This window comes from Miniopterus natalensis, chromosome 16 (assembly GCF_054644295.1).
Source record: "Miniopterus natalensis isolate mMinNat1 chromosome 16, mMinNat1.hap1, whole genome shotgun sequence".
Taxonomy (NCBI): domain Eukaryota; kingdom Metazoa; phylum Chordata; class Mammalia; order Chiroptera; family Miniopteridae; genus Miniopterus; species Miniopterus natalensis.
This window is the reverse complement of record NC_142096.1, coordinates 27,386,580-27,413,300: the sequence shown is the minus strand read 5'-3', so window position 1 is coordinate 27,413,300 and position 26,721 is coordinate 27,386,580. Positions and strand designations below refer to the sequence as shown.

General features: G+C 40.2%; 1 protein-coding gene across 1 annotated transcript in view; it reads left to right on the top strand.

Annotated features, from left to right (window-relative positions):
* TRPA1 (transient receptor potential cation channel subfamily A member 1) overlaps positions 1-26,391 on the top strand; it is a 72,139-nt gene extending 45,748 nt beyond the window's left edge. Inside the window, exons 10-28 of the mRNA XM_087825606.1 lie at positions 394-493; positions 1,392-1,492; positions 2,595-2,764; positions 2,850-3,014; positions 4,657-4,774; positions 5,698-5,864; positions 7,445-7,538; positions 10,883-10,942; positions 11,462-11,554; positions 14,018-14,088; positions 14,648-14,810; positions 15,620-15,709; positions 17,129-17,298; positions 18,791-18,920; positions 19,357-19,539; positions 22,584-22,652; positions 23,096-23,209; positions 24,776-24,873; positions 25,451-26,391. Coding sequence (XP_087681732.1) covers positions 394-493; positions 1,392-1,492; positions 2,595-2,764; positions 2,850-3,014; positions 4,657-4,774; positions 5,698-5,864; positions 7,445-7,538; positions 10,883-10,942; positions 11,462-11,554; positions 14,018-14,088; positions 14,648-14,810; positions 15,620-15,709; positions 17,129-17,298; positions 18,791-18,920; positions 19,357-19,539; positions 22,584-22,652; positions 23,096-23,209; positions 24,776-24,873; positions 25,451-25,655 — 2,361 coding nt within the window. The 3' untranslated portion in view covers positions 25,656-26,391. The remainder of the gene's footprint in view (positions 1-393; positions 494-1,391; positions 1,493-2,594; positions 2,765-2,849; positions 3,015-4,656; positions 4,775-5,697; positions 5,865-7,444; positions 7,539-10,882; positions 10,943-11,461; positions 11,555-14,017; positions 14,089-14,647; positions 14,811-15,619; positions 15,710-17,128; positions 17,299-18,790; positions 18,921-19,356; positions 19,540-22,583; positions 22,653-23,095; positions 23,210-24,775; positions 24,874-25,450) is intronic.
* The last annotated feature ends 330 nt before the right edge of the window (positions 26,392-26,721 follow it).

Sequence of the window (26,721 nt, the reverse complement as noted above, 5' to 3'; positions counted from 1 at the left end):
AATGTTTTAAAAATCTTGTATGCAATACATTTGGAAGATTTTTTAATTATGGGCATTTAAAAACCTTTTCTAAGTGAGAACTCAACTATTGCTAAAGGTCAAAGGGTTTTGTTTTTTGGTTTAGATAGCGACATAGGTCTTATCGCCAGATGTTAAAAAGATTGACCTGTGAGGATGATTTTTGTTGTTGAAATGATAAAAGGATTCCTTGATTTCTGATGTTACAGTATATGAATTATAGGGAAATTTCAAGCAGTTCTGTAGTTAGTCACATGCTTGGGTGCTGCCATGTTGTGGGCACTATATCCTGATGAATTAATATTATTTACAGATTGTAATGTAAGCCGATTTGTCTGTTCATAAGGTTTTGTTGAATGCCTTGTCTTATTTTAGGGAGCAGATATTAATAGCACCGATTCTGAAGGACGCTCTCCACTTTTATTAGCGACTTCGTCTGCATCCTGGAATATCGTAAATTTGCTCCTCTCTAAAGGTACCATGAGGGATCAAGCCAAACCTTTAGAACTACCACTTAATTTGGTTAACCATTTATGGTGGGCCAGGCATTGGGCCAGGTGCTTGAATACAAAGATAAATAGAGTATTTCCCAAGTCTAGACTAGTATTCAGTCCAGTAGGGGATCAGTACTTAAAAAGATAATTTCAGAACAATTATAGATAATAGTTATAAAGTAGTTATCATATCCCAGGCATTTTGCTGAACATTTTATCTACATTCCTTCAATGGTTAAACTTTATGCCATATAAGTACTATAACTGTCCCCATTTTAGATACTAACCTGATGTGATGATAACAAAGAACAGAGGTATCATCCCCCTCTTCTTTCTTGATCTCTAATCTCTCCATCTTTATAGTTTATGCTTTCAAAAGTAAGACTCTATATATTAATGTAATAAATCACATATTCTCTCCCCCCCTTTATACACACACACACACACACACACACACACACACACAGTACACACAACAAGGTAAACCCATTTTTAACTATATTTAGTTTTCTTACCTAAAGTTTAGATAAGAAAACTAAAGGTTGGCAGAGATTTAAGTCAAAACTTATTTTTGGATTCTTAAATTAAAACTCTACCATAGGCCGTGCTTTAAATAAATGAGTAGCCCTGGACGATTTGGCTCAGTGGTTAGAGCGTCAGCCCACGGACTAAAGAGTCCTGGGTTCGATTCCAGTTGTGGCACGTACAGGAGCAACCAATTGATGTGTCTCTCTCATGTTGACGTCTCTCTCTCTCTCTCTCTCTCTCTCTTCCTTACACTCTCTCTGAAAAGCAATGGAAAAAATATCCTTGGGTGAGGGTTAAATAACAAACAAACATAAATAAGTGAGAAGTTATATTTATGTTGTGCTTTTTTAGGTGCCCATGTAGACATAAAAGATCATCTTGGACGTAATTTTTTGCATTTGACTGTCCAGCAACCTTACGGATTAAGAAATTTGCGACCTGAGTTTATGCAGGTAATATGTCTGTATATATGTGGATTCCCAGAAACTGAGTTGGGCTCAACAGAGAGTAAAGTGATTTTGCTTATTATGATTTTTATTATTATGAAGGCTGATTCTGGAATTTAAAAATTATTTTAAAATAAAGTTGCCATATTTAAATATTTATTTACAATATAGTTGTGATGATTATGATGATAATAAATTACATTGGGATTGAGTTTTTCAAGTTACAGAGGGTTCCCACATATCCCCATCTGTCTATATTGAGCCAGCATTCTTTCACTCTGACCATTACAAATTGGGAATCAGTGAAAAGGCCAGGTACACATGTAGGCTAGCAACACACCATCATCAATTAAGAAAAACTAATCATACTTGACTTGTTGACACTTTGGAAACATTATCTCCATATTTATTTTATTGAGTGACTCTTAGGTGTATGAAGTGCATCATATTTTTATAATAGATTTAAATATTGCCAATATCTTTAATAAAGAATTAAAAATGTACAGGGGCAGATTTATAGTTGTTCATATGGAAAAAGACTTGCAGGTTATGCTGATCAAAATAGCTTTATTAACTCAAAAGAATGTTACTCACGGCGGTAAACTTTCTTTTGCCCACCCCTGTATTTGAATATTTTAAATACAAATGTTTACTTATTGATTGGATTAAGCTGCTCATTTGGCATTCATTTTAAATTTAATATTCATACAAAAGATAAAGGAAACCTAATTTTAATAGTTCATCCCTTTTCCCTAACAGAACACATTAGCATTAAGTTCTTAATTGTTATTTGGGGGGAGAATGAAAAAAGGGGTGCGGAGGATGGTCAGTGGTCTAATATGTTTGGAGAATGCTAGGTTAAAAATGTTAAGTACATTTTCTACTCTCAGAATTTCCCAGAACGTTTTCACATTATAGTAAAGTACACTGTAGGGAGACAGCATGCACTGTCATCCATATTTATTTTACTCTATTACCCTTCCAGTTATTTATAATTTTTGTCCTCAAGGGAGCTTGTTGGAAAATACTATGCTATAGAATAGTTTGAAAAACACTATAATTAGCATGATAGCAGAGTTATGTTTAGAATATTATATTTTTCCCACAGATGCAACACATTAAAGAGCTGGTCATGGATGAAGACAACGATGGGTGCACTCCTCTGCATTATGCATGTAGACAGGGGGTCCCTGTCTCTGTAAATAACCTACTTGGCTTTAATGTGTCCATTCATTCCAAAAGCAAAGATAAACAATCACCCCTACATTTTGCAGCCAGGTAAGGGTCAGTTGATGTGACATATGAGCCTGTCATCTTCCTGTTTGATATTTGCTTTGAACATATGAAATCTAATTTTTTCAAGTTATGGGCGTATCAATACCTGTCAGAGGCTCCTGCAAGACATGAGCGATACGAGGCTTTTGAATGAAGGTGACCTTCATGGAATGACTCCTCTCCACTTGGCTGCAAAAAATGGGCATGATAAAGTAGTCCAACTTCTTCTGAAAAAAGGTGCCTTATTTCTCAGGTGAGGATATGTGATTAGAATATTTATATGTATTTTTTAACTAGTTAGCCATTTCCAGGCTGTTTTCCTATTTTATTTTAAATTATGGTACCTAACTTTCTATCTCCCTGAGTACTTTTATCTAATTTACTTCTTGAAACATATGAGACTTCTGAAATATTGAAAGAGAAGTCAGTATTATTTTCAACTGGTGAATGAAGACATTGAGATTTATAGAGTTGAAGTTCACAGAATAAATGGACACAGACAATAGTGTGGTGAAGGCCCTGGGAGGCTGTGGGTGCAGGGTGGAAGAGGTCAATGGGAAAAAAAGGGGTCATCTGTAATACTTTCAACAATAAAGATAAATTTTAAAAAAAAGAATACCTGGCTTTGTGCAGAGTAGTTCCCAGGAGTTTTGAAATACAGTTCCTCATATTTTACCTCATCACGCCATCATCTTTTAACGCAGATACAAAACTGCATGTGTACATGTATCCACACCCATACATATGCAAAGACTCTACTTTTCATTCCACCTGATGAATGGTAGATGTAAAAAGTGCCCTTTAAACTACAACATGAGATATAAAACATTCCTGAATTTCATTATACTTAACTTTATCATAAGGAGCAAAATCAAATTAAAATAATTATGCATAATAAAAAGGTAGCATAATTAAATGACATGTTTATAAAAGGAAAATAAAGCCCCAGAAAAGTTTTATAGACATATGATGAACTATCTTCTAATGTCACCCAGGTGAATGAGCAAAGAGCTCATTAGGCTCATGTTCAGAAACACATTTCTTTATCAGACTGCCAATCCCAGCAACGTCCTGAGGCAGCTGGGCACTGCTGCTCTGCTCATTTCCTTCCTGTTTCCATGGGGACACCAGGCAGCGACCTGCAGAGGGGACCCCAGTGGACCCAGGCCAGAGAGCTGTTACTTAATCACACCGTAACTGAAATAGCGAGGTGGCTCTTGCACCCTAACACAGTTGCTCATCAGCATTGAAATTAAATTTAATTGAAATTAAATTTGGAAAAATGTCAAGCCTTCATCGTATTTAATACTAAATTTCTGTGAGAAAAGACAAACATTTTCCAAAGGGATTAAATAAGCATCTTTGTGACCACAGAGGAAGATCTCTTCAGACCTAAACTCACAGAAAACTATATGGCACTAAGTTAACTATCTTATAGTCATGTATTATAAGATGATGAAATTATCACAATTATTATTATTAGTAATAACTAGTGGCCATGAAGACTATTACCACCACCATGGAAATTTTTGATACAATGCTCAATGAAAGAACAAAACAAGATTTAAATTGTGTGTATACTATATTACAGCCTTGGGGAAAAATATGTATGACACAGACGTGCTAACTTTAGTTTCACCTGCCCCAAGTTTTTGATATATATACTTTTATACTTTAATCTGCTACATATTAAAAAATATGTGTGAGTCACATTATAGGTAGATCATTAGTTTTAAAATTAGCTCACTCACTGTAAGTATGTAATAAATATTTAGTTCCTAGAACTTAGATTGCTTTTTTTTTGGTCATGAGACCTACCTTTCAGATGTGTGGCACGCCGTCCCACATTTCACCTGTAAGGGGAATGCACACATCTTTTCTTAACTCTTTAACAGTGACCACAATGGCTGGACTGCCTTGCATCATGCTTCCTTGGGCGGGTACACTCAGACCATGAAGGTCATTCTTGACACTAATTTGAGGTGCACAACTGATCAGCTTGATGAAGATGGGGTACGTACTCTGTTCTTCATACCGCCCCCAAATCTTAGCATATAAGAAACTTCAAAAATCACAAAAAAGCTTTCCTCTTAGCCACCCTCTTCCCTTCCTTGCCCTGTTCATGGCCTTTTATTGGGCCATTACTATGCAGACCCTTAGAGAGAGGAATGTGTGGAAGGGGAACAGACCCTGGAGAATGCTAAGGGGTGGGTGCCTGTTGAGGACACCTCTTCAGTCTCGCAGAGACTGGTTCACAGGCCTGTGGTGACCGATGATAGAATTTCCACCACTTTGGTGAGCTGAGGAAAATGAAGGAGGCAGGGGTAAGTCTTCATAAATCCAGTGTATTTGATTTGTAGAGCTTTATTTTGCTATGATGTTCTTCCTCCTTTTTAGGATGGCAAGTGTTGAAATGTAAATTCTTTCACTAAATGATGGAGATAGAAGATTGTCACTGCTTTTTAATAATGTCTTTATGTAGCAAAACAAAAGATTAGCAGTCTTATAGAAGCTCTGATTTTAAAAAAAATTTATAATCCTGTGAAAACCCCAAATCTGGGATCCACTGCTCTATGAAATGATAAAATGTTCCAGAAGTGTTTTCTTCTGTGCTCATTCCAGCATCCTTACCCTGACAGCTTGTCTTCTGTCCCCATGGAATTATCCCGCTGCAAAAACAAAGCAAAACAACCACTTGGAATTCATGTACACACACACAGCCCCCTCCCAACACACATGCCATGCTTAAACTATGAACTTATTATTTTGAAGCTTGATTCTGAACACCAGTTTTAAATTGTATGTATTTTGGTATTAAATGGCTAGTTTTGTTAATAATTTCTTTTAAGCAGTTCAACAATGAAACATGACAATGAAATAGCCAAGGGAAGATTGGCCATTGTCACTGCATTTCCGTGTTCTATTTTCTCTAAAAGAATACAGCACTTCACCTGGCTGCAAGGGAAGGCCACGCCAAAGCCGTCACCCTCCTTCTGAGCTACGACGCTGACATCATCCTGAACAAGCAACAGGCTTCCTTTCTTCACCTTGCCATTCACAACAAGAGGAAGGAGGTGGTTCTTATGACCATCAGGAACAAAAGGTATGCTGTCTTCCTGTCCCCTGTCCTTGAGTGTCTCCTGGCATGAGGGATGATTCACAACCTGAGTGTAAACAGAAAGAGAATAAGTTTCAGCTGTTAATCCACATTTTAAAAATGTCAGTTGCTTATAGAAGACTTTTAATGGACTCGGATGACAGCAGACATTCTGTTTGACCTCTCAGATCTTCCGTTTCCATTTCTAAATCTTGGGAGCTTGGACCACCTTCGTGGCTGTCTTGGGAGACTCGGGGGTTCAGGTGTGTGTAGTGTCTAGCATCATGGTCACTGTCAAGCAGACTCTGCCCTGTCCTATCTGAACTTCCCTGACACTCTCTTGCCAACAGAAACCCCCAAATTGGATGTTGGTGAAAATATTCTCCAAGGTGGTTATTGTCACTAGTGTCACCTAATGGAATTTCCCATAACACCTGATCTTCTGTGGTGGTAGATTTTTTGAACAACTTCTAGGAGCTTTCATGATGAAGTTGGAGAGTAGTTTGTCTCACTTCTCGTGCATAAGTTTGTCTATATAAACACAGACAGATACGTGCAGTGGCCCAGTGTCACCCAGTAGTGGACACAGAGGGGAACCATCTCATGTTCAAGGCAGATAAGGCCTGTGTTTTTGAGCATGGGACAGTCTCAAGATCCCCTGCTGATCATTCTTTTGAAGCACCTGTCAATGCGTGCAATGGGAAGTTTTCTACTGATTATGCAGATATTCTACATGGATTTCACTGATAGTGTTAACAGAAAACTTGTCTGAGTGGTTTTTAGAACTAGTCTCCTATGACTTAGATAGGCTTTTGGGGGTAAAAGGGCTCTTCTTTACTTCCTGTTGTAGATCTGTTTCCTCCTTGGTATCATATCTTCTCATCCTGTCCTACTGAATGGAAATGAAGAAAGGGGCAGACTCTGCAGTGTTCTGGCAGAACCCGTGCTTGTTAATATACTTGACACATGTTATTTTGTAGTTTAATTCAATACATGATGTAAAAATGGGTTAAATACTAAATATCCTGTGCCCAGTACTGTGTTGCTATCCTGTGTATGTGTATGTGAGTATCTCTACCCAACATGACCAGCTTATGATCTCAGGAGGAAAAGAAGGCAAAAGCCTACCTTCTTTAGAAGGCATTTAGAGAAAGAGAACAGCCATGGTAACAGCCATCCTGGAGTTGGCCCACGTTTCTAATTCCCATTAATGGACAAGGACCCTATTAATGGATTCATCTTGGTTCAAATATTGGTTCCATTGGAACCAATTCAAGTTTCTCATAAAGATATAATTTTTTAAAAAATTGTTTTTATTTCAGAGAGAGGAAGGGAGAGGGAGAGAGAAACAGAAATATCATTGATGACAGAGAGTCATTGATCGGCAGTCTCCTGCACACCCCCCGCTGGGGATGGAGCCTGCAACTCGGACATGTGCCCTGACCAGGAATTGAACCGCGATCTCCTGGATCCTAGGTTGATGCTCAAACACTGAGGCACGCCTGGCTGGGCTCAACGGATAGCTTTGTTGTTGTGCAAAATGGAAGAATTAAGACTTGTGTTTTTTTATTATATTTTTTTTACAGATGGGAAGAATGTCTTAAGGTTTTTAGTCATAATTCTCCAAGCAACAGATGTCCAGTCACGGAAATGGTAGAATACCTCCCTGAATGCATGAAAGTAAGCTCTCCAAACAAAACTCCTGGGTACATGCTTGGCATATAATATAATGTGAGGATTTGCTGTTGTACTCACAACATAAATAGTAGTAATTTCCATCTTTAAATAAAGTTTCTAATTTTCCATAGGCTATATGGGAAGTTAGCCAACAAGTATATAAGAAGGACCTACTTGGATTAAAGGATTCCATTAGTTGTCATGTGAAAAATAGAAAATATGGGCAACAGATCTTTTATTCAAATAATCCAGGTCTAGAGCAGAGACTCATAATGGTGGTTGCTGACTGAACAAATCCTCTAGATGTTTTTAATGGAATGCATGTCATTGTTTCAAATTTGCATTAGTTGCTAACATTTAAAACTAGGAGGTTCCCCTTAAGGATCCAGATATCTGGCTTCCTGTAAACATCACATCTGGTGACTGGGCCTACCTGCGCACAAGGCAGGAATCACTGGGTGAGTGAGTAACAGCTGCTTCCTTTGGATGAGCAAGCACCCTCCCTTCTCTCACACCAGCCTCCTCCTTTTGTATATTTAGTTCTAATGCCCAGTGTTAGCTGCCTTGTATTGTCATTCTGTGCAACTACTTCCCCTGTACTAGAGTGATGTTTCTCTACATGTGCCTCTATCCAAACTGTGAAGAGTGAAAAAGAAGGAAATCTTACCTTCTGCGACAGCATGGATGGACCTGGAGGGTATATCCCAAGTAATATAAGCCAGTGAGAGAGACAAGTACCATATGGTTTCACTTATATGTGGAATCTAGTGAACAAAATAAACAAAATAGAAACAGACTCATGGATAACAGAGAACAGACTGACAGCTGTCAGAGGGGAGGGGGTGGAGGGCTGGGTGAAATAGGTGAAGGGATGAAGCAAAACAACAAAAACTATAGACACACAACAGTATGGTGATTACCAGAGGGAAAAGGGCGTGGGGGAGGCAGAAGAGGGTATGGGGGGAATAAATGGTGATGGAAAGAGACTTGACTTTGGGTGGTGAACACACAAGACAATATCCAGATGATGTATTATATAGTTATACACTTGGAAGCTATATAATTTTATAACCAATGTAATCCCAATAAATTCAATTAAAAATTAATACAAAAAGTAAAATAAATGTAAAAAAACCACCCCAAATGTGAATATAAAAGCCAGCCCAAGGAGAGCCAACATGTCAAGAACAATGGGGAAGAGCCCTGAAGGCTGGCGTAGCTCATTCCTTTACACTCCTTGCCTGGCCTCGGGGGGCCTTGGAAGGTGTGACTGCCTGTGCTAGATTAAACTCAGCACGTGGCTGGACCCCCGCTACAAGACAAACACCTACAGACCTTGAGCATGTGAGTATTAAAGGATGCAGGTATAAGACTTCCTGGCAAAGCTGAGATTTGAGGACTGGGAGAGAGAGAATAATTAAGAAAAGAGGAATGACTTTGAATGTCATTAATAGGGGAAAATGTATTCAAATACTGGAGGAGGCAGTGAGACAGATTTGGAGCCTAGTGGCCCTGGGATTTAGTCCTGGCTCTGCATCTTGCTGTGCTGCTTTTGGCCAATCATTTCACCTCTCTGAGCTTCATTTTCTATTTTTGTTGTCTCTAATGAAGTGATGCTGATACTGATCTTGCAAAGTGATTACAAAAGTTAGAGGAAAAATATATAATGTATTTGGGATAGTGATTAACCCATATTGCACATTCTACTGTTCTTATACTGCTTATGTGGGTTTTAGCACTATCACTATAACACTGTTTTTACTTATTCAGTAAGCACTTAGTATGTGCTAAGTACTTCATGTGCATTTTTTTCTTCACAATATCTGATGGATACTGGAGCAGGTCCAGTTCATAGACTAGCATTTTAGGTGCATAAATTTCATCAAAGTGCATATAAATATTCAAGACTGAAAATGACCTCAGACTTCCTTACTCAGTAATTCCAGTTGTTAGAATCTGCCCTAATGAATAATCAGAGGAACAGACAGATTTCTATACATTGATGTTTCCTGCAGCATTATTAATCATAGTAAAAAAGTGTTAGAAATATTCACATATAGAAAACAAAAGAATTGAAAAAACATACCAAAATATTAATAAGAATTATCATAGGTGTGCGATTGCAACTGGTTTTTCTTCTCTTCTTTACACTACTATCTATTTTCTAGTTAGTTTTCCAAAATGACTTTGTATTATTTTAGTATTGTGAAACTGTTTTTAAATAGGGGAGCTTAAAAATGTTTTAGCATGGCCTCACACCACACAGCTGAGGAACTTACACAGCCCCTCCCCCAGGGCCCTTCCCGTCCCCAGGCAGCCTGTCCTGTCCTGTGCCTGTGCTGATTATTTGGAGCTCTCAAACTGTGACGACCAGACCCACCTCCCTGGTTCTGGCTTGCACACCACTACTGACTAGTTGTGTCTTTATTTTTCGTGATGTCTCCTATGACACTTAGTGCCTCTACCTCATCACCAACAGGGACTTCCTTGCAATTTCTTAGGGCCCTCTGGTGTTGAGACCAGCCAGTGAGGCCTGGCTCCCCGATTCTCCCCTTCAGGGTGCTGTCCACCCCTCCACCCTTGTGTCCTTCAGGTGGGGTTGACCAGATGCCCCAGGAGCTCTGGGGGACACACTGATGGGGTCATCTGGGGCCTTGTGTCCAAATCTGGGTTCAGGAGGGCAACGTGACTGGGCAGTATTCTTTCTTGGGATATGAATTTGGGTACTGATACACAGAGTTGGGGTGTCTCAAATTGTTTATGTAGATAGGGACCCCACAAACATATTTGTTCCCACACCCTACAGGAGGCTCTATTGACCCATCACTGCCCCGGCCATGCTGTTCTAGACAAAGACTTTGTCAGTTCTGCTCAGCAAGCAGGGTACAGAAGCAAACACAGCTCTTGAGGCTCTGGCAATGCAGATAGGACCTTGGCCAAAGAAAGATCCTAGAACTCAGCTGAAAGCTGATTAGGGACAATAAATTGTCACTACAAGACGCTGAGCAAAGGAGTCCTTAAAAATCCATGTGTTCTCTAGAAGCCCAGAAAGACATCAAATCTTAGGCAAAACTAATGGAATATTTCTTAAGTTTTAGTAAATGTAGTTTGTTTCTCAAGTGGATGGTATTTCTCTGAGTCATTGGTATTTCTGAGGTGTGCAGTGGTAAATGTAACATTTTATTTTTTAAACTTTGTTCCTGAATGACATGGATTAGAGTTTATCTTAGAGGTACAAGAAGCAAAGGACAGGAGGGGAATGTCTTGGGTGTTCTTTTAGAAATAGGATCACATCCTATCTTCTATCTACTCTCCTGCCCAATATTTTGGCGTTTTTCCTCTCAAAGGTACTTTTAGATTGCTGCATGACGCCCTCCACGGAAGACAAGTCCTGCCGAGACTACCACGTAAGCTCAGTTTATCATAACAATTTGAAGTTTATTTCATTATAATTCTTTAAAAAGTATTAAAAATGTTAGTAGAGATCCACAATCTCAAAAGATGGTAATTATTGTCTTCATTTGTCATATTACTGTATTACTTATAAGACAATTTCCCCCTTAGATCCTCAGTTTCCCCCCTAATATTTTAACTGTTTCTAATAGCATTATTTAGGGTTGCTTGTAGTCTTACATTTTCTTGTGTAGTATTGCCTAAAGAATAAAGTTCTAAAAGGTCTAAGTGATCTTTTGAGAATTCATCTTTTTCCATGACTATGAGTTAAAAATCAATTGAATAACAGCTTCCTAGTATATTAATTTTTGAAAGTAATATGAAATAACTTAATTTACTTTTGTTCAGATGAAATTACTCTACTTTTATTTGGATCACTTAATTTCCAGCGGAATTGTAGGCTTGTGTATTTGTGAAGAACAGTTTTAGGGTCTATACTAGACTGTAATTTTTAAAAATTCTGTCTTCTACAGATCGAGTATAATTTCAGATATCTTCAATGTCCATTAGAATTCACGAAAAAAAACGCACAGGATGTTACATATGAGCCTCTCACAACCATCAATGTAAGTCGTGTTTTCATTATGCAGGTAGTTTCTACACAGGCTCTGTAATGTTTGGTACAATAGTTCAGGAAGGGTCCTAGAGACACTCCCAGATTTATACTTTTATGTCTGTCTGCCATGTGGCCCAACCCTTGATTCTTTAGTAAAAAAAGCAATCATTTTCCCCCACAATTGCTATAATTTGGTCTCCTTAAAGTTCCCCACTCTTGATCACTTTAGTCCTCATGGTCATGCTAAACCTGTCCCAATCAGAATCCAATAAACCATGGACAACACAGGCTGTCCACCTAAATACAGACACATATATTTATGAGTTTGCTCCAATGAAAACTAGAGGAAAATGCAGGGCTTGACATTTTGCAGTCATAGCTTCCAAGCTCAGCTGACCCCTGGGCTCCACGGTAAACTCCGAACTTTCAGAAGCTCTTAGATCCTTCTGGAAGCGTAAATGCACTCTGAGAGCAGATCCTAAATGCTCACCATGAACCCCAAATTCCCAAGAGACTTGCTTCATACTAGTTCTTATTCTAAAGAGTGCTTCTGCATTTCTAGCAGATGAGGCAATAAAAGCTGTGCAGCTAATCGACTTCAGCCTAAACTAGGGTCTTAGACTCAAATAACTGCACAGGAAACAGGTAACAGACATGCGACGAGCTCCTGGTGTGAAAAGATGATGGCTGATCGCTGTTGCCGTGTGGGAATGGTAGCCCAGACTCCTGTAAATATTGGCAACAAAGAAAAGTGTGTGCATAAGAAAGAAAACATTTGAGGGTTGGCTTTGTAGATTGTGGTCTAGGGCCTAGATCTGTGATTTCTAATATGGTAACCATGAGCCACATGTGACTACTTAAATTGAAATGAAATAAAGTTAAAAATTTATTTCTTCATTTGCAGTAGCCATAGTTCTAGCACTCAGGAGCCAATGTAGTCTGTGGCTCTCATACTCAACTGCAGAGATACTGGACATTTCCATTGTTGCAGGAAGTTCCATTGGGCAGCACTGGTCTAGACCAGTTCGGAACTTTCATTCACCTTAAATGAATTCGCTTCCCTACATGAAGGCCTTTGGTACAGACCGTGGTACCAACCGTCATCTAAAGTGAAATTCTCGAAGGCTTACTGGGTACTTGGAACGTGAAGGAAGCCGTCGTGTGGATTTCATGCCCACAGGGCTGGTGATGGCAACGGGCTCTCACATTTGCTCGATGTAAATAAAGCATTTTAGTTCTGCTGGAGTCTATTATGTTTTGCAGTTGTTATAATTCATACTCAATAGCCAAGTGACCTAAGAGTAACTCCACTACAGTTATACTTAGAGACTTTTTGCCTATGTGTGGGTTTATTTTTTCATTGTAATTGAGTGAATAGGCAATTACTTTATCAGAAAGAGTTTCTTCTCTCCACCACTAGAATAGGAGGAAATAAAATACTTGTAGCTTTTAGAAAGAAACAGACTCTGAATAATATAAACTCAGTATAATTTATATGAAACAGGCTCACTTGAACAGCTACACCACACTCAGGGGTGAGACGTAAGCACTTGATTGACTAACGCCTCATAACATAGCAAACCTTGCTTCAGTTGTAGGAGAGCTGAGTGGGCGTCTTCTGGAGAGATAGCTGGTCTGGTGCAGGAAATTATTGTGCACAGAAGTCTGAAAGTCTAGATGGACCTGTCAGCGCTCAGATTCAGGCAAGACAGAAACCAGACCATCAGCAGTCCCCCAAAAAGAAAAGCCAGATATCTCTGGATCTCACTGTTCTGTGCTGGGGGCGGAGCTAATAGCGAGTAAATGCCTTGAATTGTCCTGCTGCCTTGGACTACAGGCTCACCTGGGGTGCAGGAACCTCTTACCTAGTTTCCTGGATTTCTCACAAAGGCAGTGAGCCTGGGTATTGTTGTTAAGTTGCTGTCTCCTGTGTCAGTGGGTCTGGGGCTTCCTATTCCACTGTCTTGCTGACACCACGTTCTCTATATATTTATTGAAAATTAATTTTGAGATAGGTACTAGTAGTTTCCAATAACTCATGAAAAATTATAAAATACAGGCTAACTGAACTACTATTATGTGTTCTTTACTGTTTAAAATCCTTCTAGAAAGATGAGCCTGGGTTTCTTCAAGGAAAGACCAAGGGTGTAGCTCTTGCTTATTTACCTTTAACGTCCTTTCCAGTTGTAACTTGTATAAGACTGAAAAGCTGATGCTACCTCAACTAGTGAGAAATTGAAAGAGACAAATCCAATCAAATACTTGCATCTGTGTAAAAGAGTTCTCTCTAGCTTGCGGTTAAAAAAAAAAAAGACATTCTTGAAATAATTTTTGGTTTTTCAAATTTTCTAAAATAAACAGTTGTTACTTTTATAATATCAGATGAAGTTATAAAACCAGCAAACAAGTAGCTTAGTTTATACTTGATAGCTTAATATGATTGTAGTTTTATTAATCTTCTCTTATTTCTCAGACAATGGTACAACATAACCGCATAGAGCTTCTCAACCATCCTGTGTGTAAAGAATATTTACTTATGAAATGGTGGGTATTAGGCAGTATTTCTTTTTAATGATATCTTCATTAAATTAATTAAGTCTTCTAAATAATTATGTTTTAATGGGATTTTAATATTTTAGGCTTTATTATTTTAATGTTTTACACTTTGAAAAAGAAATGTGTTGAAGGCATATTTTGGTTTAAAGTGATGATATCATTTATTTTTAACATTAAATGATATATTTGGGGGTGGGGAAATCACTATATAAGACAATGAGAGGCATTCCTCGGCCCTGCAGTTAAGGGGCCATGAATGAAGTGAGAGGTGTGTTCCTGGGAAGAGCAATCAATTTGGAATCAGAAGACATGAGCTAACATCTCTTCCATTAATTGGTGAGAGATTTTTAAGTAACTTATGGTTTACTGGGAAGTTGAAATTCCTGTTTTGAAAATGGAAAAGATGAATTAAAAAATCTTGGTTCTAAAGTTCAGTGGATTTACCAAGTAGGTTTCTGAGAGAAGTCATAACTATTTTTCCACAGGTATCTTAAGGAAATATATCCTATTGAAACTCCTCAATTATGGTTTACTTATTTTTTTGTAGGCTGGCTTATGGGTTTAGAGCCCATATTATGAACCTAGGATCTTACTGCCTTGGTCTGCTGCCTATGACCTTTCTTGTTGTCAGTATTCAGCCAGGTATGGCTTTCAACTCAACTGGAATCATCAATGAAACAAGTGATCATTCAGAAATACTAGACAACAAGGTATTTTTCCATTTATTTTCATATTTCAACTTTTAAAATAAAGGATTATTAAAAGTGTGATTTTTTCCTTAGGAATAATAGCCCCATAATCAATCTGAAATACCAGGACTTTGACTATTATAAGTAGCCTATACAATTCATATATGGTAACAATTTCTCCTAAAATCCTTTGTGAAATGAGAGGGAATATAAATAAATAGGTCACTAAATGAGTTTGTAAATTAAATGAAAGGAATTGACATGTATGAGATGCTAGCTTGAATGCTGAAGTATAAAACTTCAAAAGTGGTGTATAAGAAAGCAGATTTGTGGCTGCCAGCGATTGTGGGGAGAGGGGAATGATGCTTAGTGGGTACAGGGTTTCCATTTGGGGTGATGAAAAAGTTATGGAACTAGATGGTGATGATGGTGTATGACACTGTGAATGTACTTCATGCCACAGAAGTGTACATTTTAAAATGTAAATGTACATATAAAATGTAAAACTCTTGAAATGACGCATTTTATATAATGTGTATTTTACCAGAGTAAAATGATTTTTTACATAAGTCTTCAGATTCATACTCCTTTAGAATTCAATTGGCAACTTTTGAACCTGTCTTACTTGGGACATTATGAAATGAGTATGTGTCATCTTTACGTTGGCATCATAGTAATTTTCTGTTTAAAGCAAATATGGACAGTACATAAAATGAAGCAAATGGAAAACAAAAAAATTGTAGCTGGAAATTATTAAGAAATTGTTGTTTTCATGTGTTGTTTTCATGTGTATCTTATAAGTGCTTGTCTTACATTATTTTGTGTTTCAGAATTCATATCCTATAAAAGTTTGTATGATTTTAGTTTTTTTATCAAGTATATTTGGATATTGCAAAGAAGTGGTCCAAATTCTCCAACAGGTAAACAATACATTTTATATCTCTGAAGCTGTAAATATTTTAATATGCAGAACACAAATTAATTGCTAAACTGCTATTGAAACAATTATGTTGGAATAAAATCACATACCTGGACAAAAGTATAGATTGGAAATACCAAGCATAAACTTCTCCAAATGTAGAAACCACGTGGTTTTAGATTCGCTTCCTGCACTGGATGGTGCCTGTTAGAGACACCTGAAGCAGAGCCAGTCCAGACTGACAAGTCCATGTGGGTCTGTCTGGCTGCAGATGAACTTGTGAATGACTCTTCTGTGCTTTCTCTGATTATTGGTTTAATATTTTGCTAACATAAAAACTAGGTTTTGAATTTGATAATTTTGAATGTAACTGTTTACAAAGAACTTACTTGGGCCAAGACTCCGTTTCAAGTGTGTTTTTCTTTGAATTCCTTTCCTAAAAGGAATACTTCTATTTATTGCCTAAAATTTCAAGTTATAATAAAATTTGGGAACTTTTTTTTAGCATAATTTTTACTTTCTACTCTACTTTTTTAAATGGATGGACCAAGTTCAGATCAGATTCAAGGACCTTGCTCTGGTTGATAAATGGCATCAGTCTTTTATTTCTAAGTCTTTCATTATTCATTTTTGGGGTATACTTTTAGCAAATGATATTTTTTATGTTATATACCTTTTACATAATATCTCATTTTCTATGGAAATTTACCTCATTACATAATATAAGCACATGGGTATTTGCATGATGATAATAGTGCTTTACATTTGTTTTATAATATACATTGCATATTTTATATGTATATAGTTTCAGTAACTTGTCACAGTTCTGAGAGTTAGGACCATATTGTTCCATTGAACGTTAAATGATGTAGGGCGAATTATTTAATGTCTCTTGTCATTTTCATATTTTAAACATGAGAATTACAGATTTGTTCTCCACATTTTCTTATCGTTAATGGTCTACTCTACATGACATCTTTAAGAACAGAAAATACGCCAAATCAGTATGGTAATTGAGTCTTAGCACAGGTCTCAAACCTCCTTAGAAGCAGTATCAGTTGCTTTATATCCTGAGAAATCCACACGTGTGTCCATATAGAGGCAGAAAGGAATTACTAAACCAACCGGCAGTCCCCCTGGAGCTTTCCTCGAGATGGAGTGGGCTCTGTGGGGAAAGCCTAGAAACGTGAAGAATTTCCTTACGCATCACACTCCCCAAGTGTCAGGTCAACAGAGGAGGCTGGGCCACCTCCCACGGTGATACGTGCCCAGGGCCCGGGTTCGGTCCGGGGTGGCAGGACCCACACTCCCCAGCTGCAGCAACAGAGAACGCTTGGGACTGGTCACAGGCATGTAACCATCCTAAGATGCCAGGTCCTGCTCTCTGCCTGCGGTAATTCTCCGTTCTTTCCAACCCCAGAAAAGGAATTACTTTCTAGATCACAGCAACGGCGCTGAGTGGGTCATCTACACGACGAGCATCGTTTTCGTGCTGCCCCTGTTCGTGGCAATCCCGGCCCACGTGCAGTGGCAGTGTGGCGCCATCGCCATTTACTTCTACTGGATGAACTTCTTACTGTATCTTCAGAGGTAAAACCCGCTTCAGTGACTTCCGCGTCCTTTAGGCAGGTTTCATATGAGAGAAGAACTATTATAAGTCCCATAAGTTTGTCACTGGCTCGTTCCTTTTCTGCTTGTAGGCTGTGAAGAGATCTTTTCTATGCTGTTGAGGGGAAGGGGAGGGAGGTTGGCAGTTCAGAGTGTGGACCAGGTTTCTCTCAGCCTCGGCACTATTGGAATTTGGGGCCAGATAATTCTTTGTCAGGGAGTAACAGTGACAGGAGGAAAAAGTAAGCCCCAAAAATCTAATTCTAGAGAGAAAGAAGGGCTAAGTGCTCTTGCCTCCCACAATTGCTAATGTCAAGTTCAATATGTTATTTAAGCCTTGGCTGGCTGGAGCCTCAGCCTTTATGCCAGAAGGTTGTGAGTTCGATTTCCTGTGAGGGCACATTCGTAGGTTTTGGGTTCTGTCCCCGGTTGGGGCGTGTATGGGAGGCAACTGATCGATGTTTCTCTCTCCCATCGATTTCTGTCTCTTTCTCCCTTCTTCCCTCTAAACATATCTTCAGGTGAGGATTAAAAAAAAAATAACTCTTATGTCACATGATCTCTACAATAACAAGAGATAAATGTTATTACTAATAGTCTGTAAAAGAAGCTGGGGCACTGAGTTAGTAAGTTGCCCAAGATGTCAGCTAGTCAGTCCGATGTCGGCATTTTACCGAAGTCTCTCCAACCCCAGGGGCCACGCTTTCCCCACCTTCAGATCTGCATTGCTGTCATGAGCACAGTGCTGCGGGGCTGAGCCCTGCCCCCTGGAAAGGACAGTGGTGACCTGGACAGTGGGAACAGTGGTGACCTGGAAGGAAAGAGGCTTCAAGACAGGCCCGGGCAGTGCCACTCTCTTGGCTTTGTCATGATCAGTGACAGTTTCTAAGACCTCCAAAGTCCCTTTTAACTTTAAAACCTGTGACTCCTCTCTTAACAGGTGTTTTTGCCAAAGGGAAAGTACAAGTTAGTGACCAGATGATACCCGTTATCTACCCCAACATTTCACAGTGTAGGTTGCTGGGGGAGACACAGGAAAGCTTGGGGAGCTGTAAGGATGGCGAATGTGAAGTGTGCGTATGTGCCCTGTGAGAGGTGCCTTCAGTGAGGAGCTCATTTCATTGCTCCCCACCGAGGCCCCACACAACTCATCTCTCATCCCCTCGTTGTCTGGTAGCACTATCCTGGATACTGGAAAGCTATGATTTCTCTCTCCAACTTTAGCCAAGTGGTAAAACAATTAAAGGTAAACATTAACAAGGAGGAAAAAAAGAAGAAAAAAGCAGGTTGAATGATTAGATTGAAAATAAGACTTGACTAGTCATGAATTCTCATATCTCCTTTTTGGAAGCAGCTGGCCTCAGTGATATCACTTGTGAAAACTAGTGTCTAGTGCGAGATAAATACTGACACTGTGCGAAGTATAGTGGGCCAGAAAAGTGAGTAAATATTCTCATTTTTCACATTCTATGAGGTTTGAAAATTGTGGGATCTTCATTGTTATGCTGGAGGTCATCATGAAGACCTTGCTGAGGTCCACGGTCGTGTTCATCTTCCTCCTTCTGGCCTTTGGGCTCAGCTTCTATGTCCTCTTGAGCATACAGGTGAGGAGCCCCACCTGTGGTTCATTTTGCTGCTGTAGACACTGGGAATATGTATTTAAATATTGGGAATATATATTTATACTGATATCTTCATGGTGTATAAAATTGATAATAACACAGCAATATTTGTACACTTTCGTCTTATCCAATATATTGGCATTCAAATGATTTTCATTGCAGGAAAACGTAAAGCCTTGTTAAATGACTTTTCCCATTGTCAAAAAGCTTATGTATCATGCATGATGATTTGTTACATGCGCAGAAAAGACCATTTTGATGACTTTACCACCAGTTTATTAGTAGTTTTTGTCACTTTATTTGAGTAGCCGTATCCTATAACCTTAAAAATGTTTTAAATAGGATTTGTATCATTTTACCCTCCAGGAAGCATGTTTCATTATATGCACTTTGTTTTTCCCTTACCACCTTTCCTCAGGATGCTTTCAGCTCTCCACTGCTTTCTATAGTCCAGACCTTCAGCATGATGCTGGGAGACATTAATTACCGCGATGCCTTCCTGGAACCGTTTTTGAGAAATGAACTGGCATATCCACTTCTGTCCTTTGCACAACTAATTATCTTCACAATGTTTGTCCCAATCGTCCTCATGAATTTACTTGTAAGTAATTTATCCTTGTATTTCCTGTTTGTTGATTATTTGGGACATGTAATAATAATTATTCTTAGCCTCCTTAATCTCCCTCCATGAAGGGAAAAAAGGACAGCTATGAAATTCGTTCTTTGATTTACTTCCTGGAGTGGGCCAGGCACGGCGTGGGGACCAGGGGATGCAAAGATGTCTTCTTGGCAAGAACCTTCTAAATGCCAGACACTGATCCAGGGGGTGGGAAACAGTGGTGAACAAACCACATCAATTCCCAGTCCCTACATGATTATCGAGTTGAGAAGTGAGGCAGTGGACAAATAAACACGTAGCGTGAGGGCCCGGGAGTGAGCGACGCCAGGAGGAACTGAAGGCGGGAGGAGAAAAAGACGACGGGCGTGTGCGCCTTGGGGCTGCCGGCGGGGGAGGGCGAAGCCTAGGCAGCGCCTTCATGGGGTGGGGAGGAAGAACCCCTCTCTCGAATCTCACGGACCAGAGATTTAAGTGGGAGGGTGTTTGCGGCATTCAGTGCCCCTCTAACGAGTCAGAGGCTGGCCACCCCGCAGACACGGCCCTCCCTTCCACGGAGAACCTGCCCGGCCACGAGCATCCTGGCAGTGCAGGCAGGAAGGTACCCCAGGTCCTTGGGGAGCCCGCGCCCACATCGCAGGGCATGATTTTCCTTACTCATTTACTCGAACATGCACATGTTCCACACACATTTTTGGAGTCTGACTATGCACCAGGGACTGTGCTAGGCAGTGTTTCCAGGAAGGAAAAAATAATACAGACCACTTAGCGTTTTGATTCACTTCATACAACTCCAGAGTTTTATTTTGGTGACCTAGAAAAATAAAGATGGCATGAAGAATGACAGAGAATGATGTGAAACCCACACCATCTCTTAGATTCATTACCTTTTGGGAAATCATTATCTAGAAGAGAATTTGGCTTAGCAGTCGTTCTCTACCTGCACGTCCCAGAGCAAAATCAAACCCAGCAGGGCCGAGACTGCAGTGTTCTCCTTCCTTCAGCCTGACTCAGGCCCCTGGGAGATACTCTCCATCCGCCCAGCCCCCTTTTCCTCAGTTCTTCCAGCAGATGGCTGCTTCCTCTTAGCTTGCACCCTCACGGTCCCTCGCCCTTATTGCTGCAGGAGACTGAAGAGTTTCTCCATCCCATCTCATTTCTCTGTCTAATCCTCCCTGCAAATTATCACCACAGTGATGTTCTGATAATGAAAAGCTGGGCTCATCAGAGGCTCTTTCAGATTTTTTTCTATGACTCTAAAGCTTTAACCCAGTCTAAACCCATGAGCGCAGCATGCAAGGACCCTGGTGATCTGGATCCTGCACACATCTCACCCAGCTCCTCACTGCTGGCGGGTTTCACCTGGACGAGCACCACGCGCGCATGTTCAGGGGCGGTATGCCAGGCTTTCCTTCCTGCCACCTGGCCTCCGCTCTTCCTTTCCTAGAAGCCCTCCCACCTTGGGTTAACCCTTTCTAAGCTTTCAACATTCAGCTCACGCATCATCTCTCGTGGGCAGACTTATTCTCAACCAACTCCCCCTCCCCAGTCACCTGCGTCTGAATCGGGTGCCCCTTTCTTGTGTTATCGTAGTTTTGAGGATACAAATCGGAGAAAGAAAATAATAAAAACCGACTTCCTAGGTTATTGTAAGGATGAAATGAGCTAATACAAAGCACTTAGGACACAATGTGCATTCCACATCAAAATGTTAGCTACTATTAAACAGTAAAGGTATTTGATTAATATTTAATTGTTAATTTTCACTTACTTTAATTAGTAAATTACCATGAGACTCAGAAGCTTATAACTTATATTAATAAACTATAATGGGACTCGAAGCTCAGATGACTCACAAGCTGTAAGTTTGACTCACAGGCTCAGTGTCTTCAGGGCCCAGGCAAGCACCTTGGACGTACGAAGCAGCAGTTATGAGACAGTTGGTTTTGATGGAGGCTGATCTAAACCCGAGAGGATGCCCAGCTCCAGACTTGCAAATTGAAAAACAGAAAACATTATCCTGCCAACCAGAACCTACTTGCTGACTATACAGGGTTTCCCAAAAAATGTATACACACTTTAATGGCTGACAGCTCAATTTTGAAAGTGAAATGTATTTTAATAAACACCGCCATTATAATTCAAAGTGTATGTATACATTTTTTGGACACCCTGTACTTGGTTCTCAATACTAGTTTGTATACCCTAGAATATACTTTCACTGCTCGTTCAGCCACTATTTTGTGTGCCTACTATGTGCCTTGTACTATTCTAAGCACTGGGCATATGGTGGTGACCTGGCCAGACAGAGCCCTTCTCTCCTGGAGTTTAATTGACTTTGAGCCCCTGAGAGTAGGGACTGGCTTTTCCTCTCCGGCCACAGCAAGCAGGCTGGTTCCGCATAAACAGAAACTGAGTGTCTAATGGTGAAAGACACTCAGCGAATGTAAGCAATTTAATTTGGACTGAGTAGAACTGAGCTGACACCTTCCCCTCACCTGATTCTACCTAGCCATGGGTTTCTAGGTGGATTTTTTTCTTACCAGAGCCTCGCTCACCCCTAAAGTACACTTTTTCCTGCAAAACATAGGTAAGATATAAATTCCTTCATTACCTCACCTTAATGTTTGAACTCTTCCATGTTGTCCAGTCGCTCTTGGTCACCTTAGATGCTAAACTCCTGCAATTTCTAACTATGTTGCATGGCTGTTCCCAACTGCATTTGATATCGCATCACCCTCTTCATCCCCCAAAAGAACATATTTTTACTTTAAATTAAAATGAATTTCAGATGAACTTGTATGTCTTAACTTTTCATGATAACATTTGCATTACTACGCCCACCACCATGACCATCACTGTTAGAATTATACAGGCTTTGCAGCTTCTGTGAGGTGTGGAAGCCAAGTGTGTCAAGGACACTGCTGGTAAATTTCATGCCACTCTCACAGTATCCAGAGAGAGAAGGTAAGCGCATTTTGATGTGAGCCATTAAACTGGTCGTGATTCAATGCCGTGTTGTGCTTCAGATTGGTTTGGCCGTTGGGGACATTGCCGAGGTCCAGAAGCACGCACTGCTGAAGAGGATCGCTATGCAGGTGAGGCTCATGTTTGAAACCAGCACCATCCTAACTATTCACACGTCAGCATGGCTGAGTTCTGAGAATGAGCCGTTGAACACGGGCATTTTCTCAGTGCCGTGCCTGCGGCGCATGTTCTCAGGTGCAACTGCGATAGAGAATCAAAAACAAAAAAATCTCTACAACAGCCTCAGCAGAGAAACTGAGAAATCGCTTGAGCCTCTTTTAGCTCAACATGTGGCTAACCAGGTAGCTAGCCCGTCTTGTCAGTGGGTGAGATGAAAGCAGGGGAAGGTGACCGGCTATTAGGGGCCAAGGAAAACTGTGAGCAGCTGCCTGTGTGCAACTCAGGACACAGGAGCCAGTTTTCAGTTGGCTGTACTAACGCTTGCGTCTGTGCAGGGTGAGAATTCCAGATGCTAATTAATGATTCCTATCACTAATTCCGAAACTCACTTTAGGTGGAACTTCATACCAACTTGGAGAAGAAGCTGCCGCTCTGGTTCCTACGCAAAGTGGATCAGAAATCCATCACTGTGTATCCCAACAGACCCAGATACGGCCGAGGGTTATTAGTAAGTACATGTGACCAACATTGACATAAAGAGTGTCACCACTGGATGGTCATTCATCGTGTATCCCTCAGGGTGCCCTTTTACACACTTTGAGTCACTCTGCCTGTGGGAAACAAATAATTGTGCTCTAAAAAAAAAAGTGCAGGATGAAGCCAGAATGAGAAAGTGATGGGCAGTGCAGAGGGGACTATGGTCTCTGTTCCCAGGTGGCTCAGCCACACTCGGTGTTAAACATGTGCCACGTCCTTGTGGACCAGCTATACCATTTAAGTGTCCTTTTCACAGTGCAAGTATGTTTTGTTTTTCCTAATCACATGTCACATATGTGCAGATGTATGTGCATATATACACATGTACATGTTCACAGATACACACACACGGAGTATACATATAGAAAATACACAAAGATTAAGCCAGGCCATTGCATTATAATGAAACAGGAACTATACTAAGAGCCAGAAGTACTGGATGCTAATCCTAACTATCCCTGGGCTCCCTCCTATTTCCAGGAATATCCTTTCTGAGTTCTCTGTAGGTTAGTTTTCCACTGTGTAGTAATAAAATGGTAAAGGCAACCTAAGTATCAGCCTAGGCTTTATTCTCACGCTATGCTACCTCCATATCTGATTTCACTCATGTCCATGGTTGCAGTTTCTCCCTAACACAGAAGCTCAGCAGTGGATTTCTCGGGCCTAGAGCTCTCCTTTGCATTCCGGGCGCCAGTAGCCAACTATCAACTTGGCATCTTCCCTGGTGTGTCTCAAAGGTCCCTCAAATTCAGCATGTTCAAAACAAACTCATGCAAAACAAGCTCATGACTTTCACTCCTCCCTTGCACCACTCCCTCCCATGTGACATCTGCTACAGGCAAAGGCTGAAAGAGCCTGCCCTTCTCCGAAGTTCCTTATGTCAGTTAATGTCCACGCCCTTCATTTGCCTGGCTGGGATGTCAGCCTTGACACTGCCCCTCCCTTTTCCTGTCCCCTCACATCCAGTCAGTCCCAGGCTTAGGCCATCCGGCTTCCTGAGTGGCCTCCTCTTGCCTGGACTCCTAGAATTACCTCACTCCTGGCCATTTCACATCTGCCCTTGATCCGCTCTAGTCCACTAAGGGTTTAAGGGTTCTAAATTTAAAATATATATTCAAATAGCCTTTCAGGAATTTCCCCGTGTGGAATTCAGCTGTGTCACGTAATGGGGCAGAGCAGTTTGGGAGAAATAACTAATCCTGTAGGAAACACCACCACTTACGGACATTTTTCATGAGTACTTTCTCATGAAAATGATTCACTTAAACCTCTTTCTAAACAGCCCTCCACTCCAGCTTACCCCTCCTTCTGTATTATTTATAGAGCTTGCATTCTCCTTTGTTGTGTGCATGATTTCCTTATGGAGCTCTTGGCGTGTCTGTTTCTCTCAGCAGACTGTGAGCTCCTTGAGGGCATGGCTCTCATTAGATATTTGTGTTAGCGTGCCCTGGTTCAGGAGCTGAATTATGGCACATGTTCAAAGAGTAGATCCCAAATTGAGTTTAACTTGAATAACTATTAATCTTTTATCCCACAGGGTATATTTCATAATATCTTTTGTACCCAAGAAGTAAGACAAGAAATACCAAATGTTGATACAGCTTTAGAAGTAGAAATATTGAAGCAGAAATACCGGTATGTATTTTTCCTTCTACCTGTATTTGAGAAACTTAAGAGTCTTAACGATGCATAGTATAAGGTTATACTGAATATTTGTGTTTATCTCATGCATTAAGGCATGCTTTAACTCACTGATGTTGTTAGGAGATTGGGAATCATGAGTTTCTAGACCCAATGACTTATTTGCTGCCCTTCACCAATCAGTATCTTAAGCTACATCCCTCACGAGCCATCTGAATTCATACATCAAAGCTCTGCAAGGTTTTGAGGATCCTTAGAGCAGCTATATAGTGTACAGTGGTTGAGTGTGAGGGTTTTAGGGTTCATTTACCTGAGTTCAAGCCACGTAACCTTTCTGTGCAACAGTGTTTTAATCTCTAAAATGGGAACAGAAGTAAACCAGCCATGAGCCAACAGTGTAACAGTAGGAAAACCGCTTAAACTTTAAAAATATGTATTCTTTAGAAGGATGCTGACTGCCATGAGGCTGTAACCTGAGCACAGGTAATACAATACAGAACACTTCTAGTACTGGGGCCTCTGTGCACTCAGAGGGCTAAAATAAATTCATGAAATGTGTACGTCCCTTTAGGCTGAAGGACGTGACTTCTCTTCTGGAAAAACAGCACGAGCTTATTAAACTCATCATTCAGAAGATGGAAATCATCTCGGAGACAGAGGATGAAGACAACCATAGTTCTTTTCAAGACAGGTATAAAAAAGAGCGGTTAGAACAAAGGAATAGCAAATGGAATTCCGTGCTGAAAGTAGTAAAGGCCAAAACACAGTACCTTTAGCAGTAGCTACCTAACCAGCAGGGCTTCCTGTGTGTGTATCTCTTGTATATTGAACACAAATATACAAATATACACACGGGGTCTGATTTCCAATTTGGAAAGAATATGGAAAGAGCAGAAAGCTGCTCTCTTTCCCTCCATGTGAAACCACATTTCCTGCATCCCATGCAAAAGTGAACAATCTCTTTCTAGTCACATTTTCTGCCAGTCATTCTGTGTTAGAAATCTCCTTGGTGATATGTTCAAGTTGGACTTTATCTCTCACTATTGGAATGGGTAGAAAGTAATTTGCTAGAACACACATTTTGATGATAAGGAGTAATAAATGTGACTGTTGAGCTAGAATACAAATGTCTAGAATACTAGAGCCCCACTCGGTAATTATGTAATATGTAATGCATTAAACAGTGAAGAAATACATTGGCTTCTACCATTTGGCATGCTTCTTTGTGTTGGAAGATCCTGTGGGTGGAACACTGTGTGCCTTGTTCTGATCCTAATAAATGGCCCCACCCGTCTGCATCCAGCATGCCTGATGTCACTTTGAGTTGAGGTTCAAATTGATATGCATGAATTTTACTACAGATAGCACGTGTTATTTCTGTAGTTTTGTTTGCCAGTGATCGTAATAAATGTAAAACCTATGTAGTCACCCCAGTGATTATTGTGAGCTGTTCATTGTGTTTAGTTTTTTCAGATTTGCAAAAATGCCTCCATCACATTCGCCCTTTTGTCTTTTGATGCCCACTGTCGGTCACACGCTTTTCGTTCATCTTTTCAAGGTGCCTCTCTCTCTCAAAGTAAATAATAGAAACTTATTTTTCACAGTTCTGGAGGCTAGAAGTCCTAGATGAAAGTGTCAACATGGTTGGGTGAGGGCCCTCATCAGGGTCACAGACTTCTTGTTTTATTCTCAAATGGTGACAAGAACGAAGGATATCTCTGGAACCTCTTTTATAAGGGCATTAATCTCACTCATGAGGGCTCTGCCTTCGTGACCTAATTACCTCCCAAAGACCCCACCTCTTAATACAGTCATCATGGGGGATAGGATTTTAACATATGA